This window comes from Melanotaenia boesemani, chromosome 22 (assembly GCF_017639745.1).
Source record: "Melanotaenia boesemani isolate fMelBoe1 chromosome 22, fMelBoe1.pri, whole genome shotgun sequence".
Lineage (NCBI taxonomy): Eukaryota > Metazoa > Chordata > Actinopteri > Atheriniformes > Melanotaeniidae > Melanotaenia > Melanotaenia boesemani.
Genome location: NC_055703.1, coordinates 8,655,731 through 8,668,198, shown reverse-complemented (window position 1 = coordinate 8,668,198; position 12,468 = coordinate 8,655,731). Strand labels below are relative to the sequence as shown.

General features: G+C 39.8%; 1 protein-coding gene across 4 annotated transcripts in view; it reads right to left on the bottom strand.

Moving 5' to 3' along the window:
* Nucleotides 1–718: 718 nt before the first annotated feature.
* The window catches only part of ccdc85cb (coiled-coil domain containing 85C, b), a 45,419-nt gene continuing 33,669 nt past the window's right edge, over nucleotides 719–12,468 (bottom strand). For 2 of the 4 annotated variants that reach the window (XM_041976243.1, XM_041976245.1), the window contains 4 exons: nucleotides 9,523–9,627; nucleotides 4,687–4,779; nucleotides 4,361–4,459; nucleotides 719–2,815 (listed from right to left, as the gene is read on the bottom strand). In XM_041976243.1, coding sequence (XP_041832177.1) covers nucleotides 2,726–2,815; nucleotides 4,361–4,459; nucleotides 4,687–4,779; nucleotides 9,523–9,627 — 387 coding nt within the window. In that variant the 3' untranslated portion in view covers nucleotides 719–2,725. The remainder of the gene's footprint in view (nucleotides 2,816–4,360; nucleotides 4,460–4,686; nucleotides 4,780–9,522; nucleotides 9,628–12,468) is intronic. The other 2 variants (XM_041976244.1, XM_041976246.1) reach the window with 1 other exon arrangement.

The window sequence follows — 12,468 nt, the reverse complement described above, 5'->3', positions numbered from 1 at the left end:
AAGTCAGTGGTAACAAGAAAGCTGCATGTATTATAACTTCTTTAATTCTTTACCTGATAATCCATAACAGATACAATATATTACCAAAAGTATTGGGACGCCTGAACATCCTAAAATCTGCAGGGTTTAATATAAAGTTGGTTCATCCTACTTTCCTGGGAATGGTTTTTACAAAGTAGAGGAGTGTGTTTATGGGAACATTTCACCATTCTTCCAGTTCATGTTTGCGAAGTAAGACACTGATGTTGGATGGGATGGCCTGGCTTGCAGTCTCTGATCTAAAAGTGTTCTACGGCAGGGATGTCCAAGTCCAGTCCTTGAGATCTCATATCCTGCAACTTTTTGATCCAGCACAGCTGAATCAAATAGCTGAATTCTCTCATCTGCATGTCATTCTGCTCTGCAGAGGCCTGGTAAACGAACCATTCATTCGATTCAGGTTGTTGGAGAAGGGTTGCATCTACAAGTTTCAGGAAAGTAGATCTCGAGGACTGGATTTGGGCACCCCTGTTCTACAAGGTTGAGGTCAGGATTCTGTGCTGGCCAGTCTGCATGCCTAGGTGACTGAATACACCTGTGGCTATGATATTGATTCGAACAAGTCCCAATACTTTTGACATTTTTGGTCTGTATTAGTTCCAGCTTCATACCAGCAGAGGGCAGTCTGACACATCCAGAGATTATGCCTCTAATCGAATAAAGACAGCGATTCACATAATCATTAAACAACTTGTTTATTGTTTCCCCCCAAATTTTCTTTATTCTAAAAGTGGCCTATTTCATGTTCTTTTCACCTGCCAAACGTTTATCGCATCAGTGAAATTCATGTAAAGAAGTTACAGTAATGCTAGTTGCTACAGGAATACACATGCACAGATTCTAGGGTTCTGTACTGTGGTTTTTAGTTAATAGACGCAAACAGAAGAAGCTTCATAGATGTAAAAAAAAAATACAGTTGGGTTCCAGAACAAAACACATTGAAAGAAAATGTGGCACATCTCGAATGCCATCTATAAAGTATTCAAAATTGTATCATGGCTTTAAATCAGTTCCTAGAAAAGGACACTTTTACTTTGATTAGTTTTTTTTTTTTCTTCTTTTTGATTCATTATTTAAGAGACCAGAAGCCCGTGACTGGTAGCCTCAAATGTTCTAATTTGGAACAAATAACACCAGAGATGGGATAGCCTAAGCCATCAGCTACTGAACAAACCTATCAGATGAAATCAAATCTCATAAAAAAAAAGTTCAGTTGCTGATAGCTTTCCAATCTCTATCTTACACCCAACAATAAATACATTGACAAACAGAGTTTGTTCATTCTGACATCACAAAATACTTCTTTTTAAAATGTTTCATGATGTGGAGACATCAAGGGGAAGATTTACTTCTCTTATTCTAAGAAAAAAAACATGCACTGCATGAACACGCCTGCTGAATCCATGGCAACAGAAAGATGCCAATCTTAAAAAAGTGATTTTTTTTATTTCCTTTCTTGTATTTAAAACTTTTTAATGAGACAAACCTTTTAAAAAAATGGGACACGGCTTTTTTTCCCCCCACATGGATTCAGAAAGTGTCTTCAGCAGACTTCAACCGTGTTGTAACCAGGGTTTAACAATAAAAAAAAAAAAAGAAAAATAGCTTCAAAAGAGCCATTAAATCCCCATCCATCCACACACACACACACACACAGTCACAGATGGGTGAAGGTAAAGCTGTAACCCTCCCAACCTGAGAAAATGATTGTCAAGCATGCGCACAGCATACAATTTTAGTGAGTTTTTACAAAGCATGATAATTATCAGGCCATTAATCGATGGGAATGGAAGATTCTGAATGGCTGTGACACATTTTCAGAGGTTACAGAGAGAAATAATTATAATTATTATCCATCTGGAAAAGAATAATAATAATGATAAAAAAAGAAGTTTAATACTAAAAGCAAACCCTGTTTAAGGTCCGGTTGTGTGTCCTTTTAAAACTAAATTATTGATCACATGGCCACGCTAGAATACAAAATAGATAAAGTAAAATCAACAGTAATAATGAAGTAGTGCTATGGTTTTATTATACAGAATATACACAAGTTAACAGTGAGCCTAGATTATCAACAGACTTGTCTTTTGAGAAAAAGGCGCTAGATCACAGTGGGCTTCACTTGGATAACATTTTAAGAATGCTAATCCTAGTTATACTCATTAACCACTAAGTTGGGGGGGACGGGGGTGTACATGTGACAGGAGTTGGGGTCTCTACAGGAGGTACTATCAAAAATTATCTGCCACACCACTGCCCTCATTCCAACAACATGCGGAGAGATCTCTGCCCCCTGTGGCCTTATCAGGACTGTGCTTGTAACCATGTTGCATTGCTAGCTAACAACAGCACAGCTATGCTCTAAAATAACTCAAAGCAGGGTGTGTTTGTAGCGGTTCACAGGGGGAGATGCCGTTGTGCGTTCCAATGAGGGAAAAGAAGTGGATCGGTGAAACGAGCTGCCAGTTCTCAACATACGCTTAAACAGATAAAAACATGTCATGACATGTAAAATTGTACATGTAAAATTACAGACTACTGAGTCCTCTCTGTAGCCACTTAGCTAGTTTTAGCAGAGTGTTTGTAGGCAGTGGGGAACATGGCATGACAGGGAGAAAGGTGGTGTTTTCAGGTGAGTGTAGGTACTGGAGATCCTGATCTGCCTGTCTTGTCGCTTGTTGCCATGCTACAGCGGCCCCTTGAACTGGTTCCCAGAGAGGTGCTGTCTTACGGACAGCTTTGATCCGGCGGCATCACCCAGTTTTCTCCACACCACCTGCGAACAGAAGCAGATTGTGAAGTTGAGGGAGGAAGGGGAGCAGAGAGATGGCAGAAGGAATTCTCCTTTTCAAGAGGGGAAACTTCAAATGCTCTCTGTGTGACTTTGAGCTGCAAAGGCTGCACACACATGCATGCCATTCAGTGCAGTGGAGCTACTGCTGTCTCCGTCCTTCCTCCCACTATGGCTTCTCTCTCTTGCATTGACTGAGAGGGGCCCCTGGGGAACCCTAGTGATATTACAGAGGCACCATTGTAGTGCTCCCCAGATTCCTGGCCTGTCACATACCTTTGCAGAGCCCAGATAGACCAGACTCTCGTTCTCTTTCTAATCAGCGGACCTTTTATCCCAGGCTGGGCCTTTTCAGCACCAACAGAGAGAGATGGGGGGAAAAGAGGGGCAGGGGAGAGGAAGAATAGATATGGGAGTCTGAGGGGCGGGAGGAGTGCTCTTTTCCCTGCCGCTCCAATTTAATTACTTTGACAGCTCAACTATGAGCCTCTACTGCTTCTTAGTGTAGAGTTGGCTTTAGAGCAGGGAGTTGGAGAGAGAAAGATGGATGGATGGAGAGAACGAAGGAGAGCAAGACCTGCATCCAGGAGTGTCATTCCGAACTAAATGAGTCTAAACGAGTTCCTCATTAGCTAAATCAGCTCAAAAATGGAACAATTTGTATCCAGTAGAGAGAACCAAAAGACATAGACTGAATGGACACACAGAAATGCTGAACCATAGCTGCTAACCTCCAGTGTCACAATGATACATATACACCATCATATATGCTGCATTAGACCAAATAATGATAGTTAACTGTTGGCAGTAAGTTTACATGCAATCATTCGCTAATCATTTAAACTGTCACTTAATTGAAGCAGTGCAAAGACATATTGAAGGATGCAACAGAAAATGTATTTTCAACATGAAGACGGCAGCATGTTTCTAAAATGTTTGGAATTAGACAACATAAGAATGGAAAGTTGTTAAATGTGTTCAGTTCAGCAGCATGTATTGGGATCAAAAGTGCATCCAGGAGTTTATTAACATGAAACTGTGAAAAAAAAACACTATGGAGGTGCAGAAATGCTGCCACCCTCTTTGGACTCAGACTCATTTAAGATAAAGGACTTTGATAAAATGGGGAATTTGTGGAAACCATAGACACTGTGTCCTCTAAGCAGAGGGACCATCTGGCTTATCATTAGGGCACAGTTCCAAAGTAAGGATCAGTGATGATGTGGGGGTGCATTAGTGCCCATGGCATGGTAACTTCCATAATTGAAGCTGCCATTAATGCTGGGTGAAATGCAGGTTTTGGTGCAACACAAAGCTGCTTTTCTTTTTCAGGGAATGCTTCATTTATTTCAGCAAGACAATGCTGAATAATGTTACAACAGCCTGGCTTCTTAGAGAGTAAAAAGAGCCTGTCTGGACTGGAGGTCAGATTTGTGATGCATTTAACATTTTTGGTGCATTATGATAAAAAACATGACAAAAGGCAAAAAAATTTGAGGAGTCTGAGCAAAGGCCAGGTGTTGCACTTACGTTGCACATCTCTCTCACAATGGCCTTCTCTTTCTCACTGAGATCATCCTCATAGTCCTCGGGAGCTTGCTTGTCCAAATTCTCGTGGACCTCCAGCACCTGAAAACATACAAAGAAAGGAGTGTTTTTACCTCTGGAGCTAAGAACAGGTGGTTCACCTTCTCCTACAGCAAGCTCCATTAAATAAAACAACTTTAAGAGAAAAGCTGAGATAATCACAACTGTGCATTTATTTAAAAATGAATTACATGACACAAAATATAATGGTGATCAGAAAACAGCAATCTTTTAAACACAGCTTTCCAAAAAAGTCTAATTATTTCTACCTTCATGGCATGCACCACTGCTTCAGGCTTTTGGACGCAGGACAGGTAGCCTGTGGCAGGAGAGGATTCACTGGTTGGTAGACGGTTTGCACCCTGCAGGAAGTAAAAGAAAAAGTATTTTAACTATTGGTGTAACTTCTGACAGAGCAAACAGTGACAGAAAAGATGTGACTGAAGGGTGACAAAGATTAAGAGCTGGGCCTAAATCCCAAACTTCTGGAAGACATGCTTTGCTGCCTGTCAAGCTCTTGTCACATCTGTCACACGATGATTAACAGAGCTTTTCATTTGAGCAGCAACCAAGACACTTTCCACTAGTGGACGTGTTCTTTGGATTTAAAGAGAGACTTCTTGTATAGTAGTATTGAAAATGCCACCCCCTTCATCCCAACTTAAATCACCTCCACTACGCTTGTGTTTACTCCCCTTCTTTTGCCTTCATTTTCCAGCTCTGCTACCTGCACGGTGTGATTTAACCTGCTGTGATGGGAGCAGCCAGCCACGAAGAAGGCTGGAGCATTTGCTTGACTCATCACACCCCCTGGTTTGTTTCAGACAGTGGCGCTCTGTTTGAGGGACACAGAGATCCATGAGATACACAATGGCACTATTCACTGTAAGCTGGCATCAGGACCCTGCATTAGACACAGCTCCGTGGCTTTGTTAGCCCCAGTTCAATTCATGCTAGTGATGCGTTTGTCAGGTCCCTGCATACCCACTGCCCCCCCAATTTGAGTGCCAGAATGAGCCCATACAACCTGATAGCGCAGAGATGTAATAATAATCCCACCAGCAGCCAAGAGGGATTATTTGTGGAAACTGCCCAGCGGTTAATTCATTCCCCCATCAACCACATGAGACATTGATTTATATTGCTGGTCCTGGGGGTTATGGCAGAATACCAGCTCACACTACAAATACTAAAACAACTTAGGAAAATATGATTTCTTTCATCCCTTTTTACTGTATGGAGGCTAATATGGCTGACTGATGAGTAAGCAGAAATATAACGTCAGAAGTTTTTCTTTGTCGTTAGTTTTTTTTTTTTTTTTTGTTAAGTTGGCATTATCCACATGCAAGATCAGAACTGGCTTTTATTAATGAGAAATAAGATAATAATGCAGTATCTGTACTTTGTTTAATGTTTTAAATCTAGAAATCTAACTTCTCATTGGTATTCTTGAATTTTTATCCAGTTGAAAATTCAGTTTTTCAGTTTTTTTTTTTGTTTGTTTGTTTTGTTTTTTTCATTTGTCATTTTCATTTGAAAGTTATGCTATATTGGATCTGGGAATTATGATAAGAAAAACTTGTAATACTGTAAATTTTTGTCAGAAAAAAACCTTACAGTGATGCAGCACAGATTGTATGGAGCCAGGATGTGACTTGAAACTACTACCTGATTTTGTTTTTACTGGGCAGCTAGCATAACAACCCTGCGTCAGTTCAACACATGATTTTTTCTAAAAGGAGGATCTGTTGCAACTTTTTGTGGCTGAAATGCAGACAAGGAAAATATTAGTTTAAGAAAAATATTAGCTGGCAGGTGTTTTTCTATTAGTTTTGTTGGTGGTAGTCTGAACTTGATTTGCTGTGTGTGCTAGTGTGAGCTCTGAGGCTATTTACTGTATGCACTCATGTGTAAGAACATGCTTTAAGGGTAATTGAGTACTACTGACCTCAAAAGACAAACCCTGCGGAAGTGAAGATTGGCCTTAAAACTGACTGGTCTGAACAGAGGGAAAGATTCATGGTATAAAAGATGAGTTATTGGACGGTGATATTCTGACTACAACATATCACAGATTTCATTAAGCACCACAAGAAATTGCGTCAACTTGTGAAAAAGGGCAATAAAATTCTTTTTTTCTGTTCACCAGGAAAAATCAAAAGGTTTCTAGAGTTTAGTCAGTTCCCACATTCTGATATCGCCTAATTTTTATTCATAAGATTTCAGTTATATACTGACATAAGAAAATAGAACAGTTTTTTTTTTTAGTAACACCAGGCCATTGAATTTACTGCATTAATAAGGTACTAACATACTGTATTTGTTTTTCAGATTTGGGGCCCACAGTTATCCATTTTATGTAGCAAATACTACAGACTTGGAATGGTTTGATTCTTCTTTCATATTGAGTCATTTCAGCTGGTTCCTTACAACAGTTTTTAATTTTGATATTTGTCATGGTTTTAATGGTTTACATTTTCTCGCTATTTTTGTTAGTCTTCAATGTTTTGTTTAAATCAGTGACTAAGTGATTAAAACATAGCTAAATAATAACTGCAAATCCATAGAAAATTCCAATCAGTAGCAAGAAAAATGTGGGGATTCAATGTCCAACCATGTCTTCAAGTACCATGTTTGCTGATCACAAAGTCCACTGATCCAACACATACAACAATCCCCTTGATAAATAAAAGAAAGTGTTTCTTCGTGTTTAAGGTTACCATACATCTCTTCTGTGGTGGGATTTTAACTTAACCACAAGTAAAAATCTCTAAATCACTGCCCTCCCTTTGTAATGTTCTCTTCCCTGGACTGTAGCCACTATTTAAAATGTGTTAACATTTCCTGCTTTCTGTGCAGTCCGGTTTTCCGGTTTATTCTGCACCGGAGCTGGGCAGAGGAAAAGGATTTTGTGGTGCAAAGACACAGCCAGCTCCAGGCAGTGTTTACTGCTCATATGAATGTACATTTGGGGAAGTGTTTACTGCATAAACAGGCCTTATTTAGGCCCTGCAAGAGGAGGGGTGAAGGGGGGTAAACACTGTCAGAAGCAGTGATGTGGAGTATACAAAATCCGAACAGACTGTTGAGTATATGTGAGAATCATGCAGGCTGGCTGCTTTCTTTCTCTATGCATATTTTCTGCTTTCCCATTGTTTTTAATCTGACATTCTCACGCACGCTCACTGACCTGAAACTGTCTCCGGATGAGACAAAGGACTTAATAAAAAAGATGAGCTTATAGACTGGGAGGGGTACCCAAAGTCCAGTTCTCTGAAGTTTTTTGTTATCACCATGAAACCCTTCGTCTTTCATCCTTCCCCCCCATGGCTGAGCTTGGGCCAAATTAGGGATCATCAGTTCAGTACTTCTTTATGAGGTTCTCATGTCAATAATCCCTTGCTATATGAAAATATTAAAAAGAAAAGGCTGTTATGGACTACGTAATAATACATTTCCCTATCTATGCAGTTTTGATATTGTGCATGCTTATATGGCCTTAACGGTTCTGAAAGCAAAACAAAGTTAATCGATTGTTTTGTACAAAGAGTTTTTATGAGATTTCAATACTGACAATACAACTGGTTTTATTTTGCTATCTAGACAGAGGAAACTAGTCACTTTTCCTGCATTTTTTTTCCTCACTAAATTCCATTTGTTGGGTGCATACGGAGTTTGTGCTATACTTTTTCTAACAGAGCAGCCTGTGTCCTAGATTGCTGCAATACAATTTTGCTCAGCACAGTAGTAAATACATAATTTATACAATAAACTCTGCAGACACAAGGTGTTCATATACTTGCTATTGTGCAACCAATTATAAACATAATCTACAAACAAGCCAAGCACATCTGGTGCTTACAATGGAAAGTCTTTGTTAAGCTAATTATTACATATTCTAAAAGAAAAACAAACCCACAGCATCAAAATAGAAATCTACAAACCAGTGGATGGTTATATCCATGTCTTACGACTTATCACATCACAGTAAGCTAAAAGAAAATGGTACCATGTAGCCAGTTTGAATATTGTGATTTTTATACAAAAATACAAGCTCACATGATAGTATAGCAAGAATTACTTTCCATTACTACTGGAATTATTTTGTCTTTTGTTCACATCCAAATTGTTTCAAGTGTTTTTGTTTTTATTGTAAGCTCACAAGCTACTGTCTGCTAGCTGTAGCTTCAGATTTGACATTTCAGGTCAAAAGTAAGACCTTATTTTATTTGACACTACTCTATAAAACTAAGAGTGGGAAGACTATGAAGACGATTTGCAATTTATTCTCCCCCCTGCTGAGGAAGACACCACTTGCAGGGTCAAAGTTCATGGATGTTATTAAATGGTATGAACCCCGAGGCAGGGTTGAAACACAAGCTTGAAAGTTGCATGCTGGTTCAAAATCGAGTGAGGTCAGTGCTTTCTAGCCGAGCCTATGATTAAAACATATTATTGGTTTTTAACATTTGGAAGATTTAGTCCTCTGGGCAGTGACACAGTCCTGGTCTGACCTTTCTTGAGCAGTCAAAAAACAATTACCAAGCTTCTCTTCCCCAGATACTGGCAGTATCAGGACTGGAAATGGATTGTAGAGGATTATTACTTTCATAGTAGGATTCAGTTTAAATGGGCTCCTGGGAGAAGAAATGGAGCTGAAGGCCCAGGATTTATCCCATATAGAGCAAAGGGGATTCTGACTTTCTCTTCTTGCTTGTTTGTTTCTTTTAAAGTTTGGCTTCATCAACCTTATGACCTACTTCTTTTCATCCTTCCTTTTCCTTTCCCCTTCTTTAATTCCTGAGTGATTGAGTCCTCTTTCTGTCATGAGTAAGATGAAGTGAGGTTGACTGTGGATGTATAATTGAAAAGACGTAAAGTGAATTAGAACTAGCTTGACTTTATGGAGCCATCGGCACAGCCCTCTCTATAATTAAGTGTGTGTCAGTATGCAGTTAAAACTAGTCTACACACTAAACCACATTGGTAAAAACAGTGTCATAGTGTTGATATATGGCTATGACTACTGTCTATGTGGCGAGGTGTTAGAGCAACTATGTGTGCGTCATTGTGAGTTTGTGTGTGCCAGTCTCATGGGTACTGACCATATGCATTGCTTCCTGGCGCTGGGGCAGGGACGACAGCTGGGACTCTGAGTGGTACAGAGTCATTCCCTTCCTCAGGGCTCGGAGGTCACCTGGGTTACACTGCTGGGCACAAAATAAAAAAGAAATTTAATGCCTCAATGTCATGTCACCTGAAAACACAAAAGGAGTGGCCTCACTGCATCTTAATAAATCCCAACAATTAATACAGAGCCAAAGTATAAACAAAGAAGTGGTAAGTAGGTTGAGGACCACTGGATACTTCATTTAAACTGGATTCGTAAAGTACAGATGATAGCACTTATATTTGATTTTTTTGTTAGTTATTTGTATCCAAATGGAGTAAAAAATGAAAAACAATTTAACATTTTTGCACCCTTGGACATGTTTTGCATCCAAGAACTCAGACACTATACAAATAAGTCTATTATACCCTGTTGTGTGTCTTCTGGTGTATTGTATAATATAATATAAAGTATCTGATTCTGCCCTCCTCCAACGCTGGCACCAGCCCTCTCATCGTCACTCTGACGGCATTGCCCACGCAGCTATGTCCATAAATGACACTTCACCACGCTGGAGGCCAAATCACGTTGTGTGATTATCAAGGGCCATTACACAGAACAGCACTCTTAAGATTGTGTCCTCATTAACAACCAAAGACTACCGGTTCCTGGGGGCAGCAACCAGCCTAGCATCGCTTTGTAGGCAAGAACATTTGCAGAGCCACTGTTCCTTATGACATTTCTCATGTCATGCACGAGTGTTTCCTCTGTGCGAGGTGCTGCGTTTAAACACACGTGATGCCTGGGAGCCCTCGGGCTATAAATAACCCAATGAGCAACACACCACAATAGCATGGACATTGTGCTGTGTTGTCTGTCTGTGTATTATCTCCCTCTGTGTCATGCACTCAGGTGTACACTCACATACATATTCCATGCACAATCAGCATTCCCCTCATCTTCTCAGTCTTTAGTTATCCATCCCCCTTCCTTCCTATCCCGTTGGTGTTCCTCTAACCTTTCTTAATCTGTCCGTTGGTACTTCTTGATCCATCCTCTGGGTTTTGATATTCAGGCCCTCAAGTGTTTTCTTTTGTTAACATCTCTGTCATTTCTATAGGATCTGCATCAGGAGACCTTAAATATCAAATCAGGAGTGTCAAATGGACACTAAATGAGATCAACTTAATAAGAAAGCAATAAGGGGTCTTTATAGGATCAGTCTTTTTAAGCAAACCATCTCTTCAACTTCACTTCCTAGCCTGATTTGACCTTGACCACAGAAACCAACAAAGTCATTTGTTTGCTCGACAGCCGAGGATAGTTTGCCAAAACTCAGGGACCACAGTTTATCCATCCATCACAATGTTCTTGGTGCTGACAGGAAGAAGCTGTGGACGTCATGCATCGTTTCCCTTTTGAGTTATGAGGGGCATGGGTGATGACAAAAGGGTAGAAAGGATAGCCGTGTGCATCGTGTAAGCCATAATTCAAAGGAATACAGCAGAGAAACTGTTCAATCTGAGACACTTGCAATAGGGTGACATGAAATTCTGATCTTATTTTATTTTAGTTTTGTCCGAGATCACAAATCTGTTTCTGTTAAGCATTCCTCAGCAAAACCAGAACAATGTGAAGACGAGAGGAATACTCCACAGAAGTGTCCATGGTGAAAATTAATAAATGAAAAGATTCACTAAATTAACATTGTTTTATGCCATTTAATGTGAAATATTGCAACATTTTAAAATCTTATGTTATTCCAAATCAGTAAAAGACATATCTTTCAACCGGATTTTTCTGCCTGCAGATGCAGGGTTTTGGTGCTGCACTCACAGATGCTTTGTTCACTGTCACTGCAGGAATTACAACAGACAAGTAGAGGGTTTTCTGAGAATGATAAATTCAGTGTTTCTAAAAAAAAAAAAAAAAAACTACTACACTGCTTGTGTGGTGTCATGTCAGGGAATCGTCTCTATGTGGCCCAGGAAGAATTTGCAGACTACAAATTGAGTCCGGCCATAAGAGTCCCAGACCCCCACATCAACATGGCATGAGTAATCATTTCTAATTGTGGCTCTAATCCATCCTGAGTGCATTCACACCTGCATTTAGCAAAGTTCCCTAGTGATCTGAATAACCTGGACACATGTTAGCACCAAGTCTGAACAGCTTCAGGGAGCTTAACAAATATAGCAGAAAATGAAGAAGGGTGAAGCTTGATGAATGGCAAACCTTCCCTTGGCCCTATATTATGTTGCATTAATTAAACATCACATTTTTCTCAAATAAATAAGCCACATTTCATAAACCTCCATCATTTTAAGCTACTGGACAATCTTAGAAACGGAGGAAAATTATGCTTTATCTGAGTGGCACTGAGCACTTAATTGTTAATCAAGTGGCAGTGAGCATAAAGGGAAAATATGAGCCCTGCACACTTTGACAGGTTGACAGTAATGGCTGGAAAATGAGTGAAAGGACATTGAAAGAGCTAATCTTTGTGTAAACATGAGCACACAGCTGTTTTCTTTTTGTTACACTAGTGCTATGCAGGCCCTTGTCAATATCCAGCGTTGTTTACTCATTCTGTCCTTTGGTAAAGTAAAAATCCCTCAGCCAAGCCTGTGTGGAGGGTCCAAATTCCTGCAGTAAGAGGCCAATGTCTCCTTCAACTCTACTCAAGTTTTACCAGGCCAGTTTCATAATACAGGAAGTTAGGCAATACCTTCACTGAGGCAACTAATCCACTGTAATAATTCCCCCTGCTGTTACTCTGTCATTAAGTAGGAAGTGCGTAAGAGTAAAATCAAACAATGAACTGCTGAAATGCTCCTTCCACTCCACTACTTTCTTACTGGAGTGTGCCTTTCATAAAAATCCACATCAGAGTAATGTTTCTCAACTTCAGGCAAACATTTATTCATTTTTCAATTACACT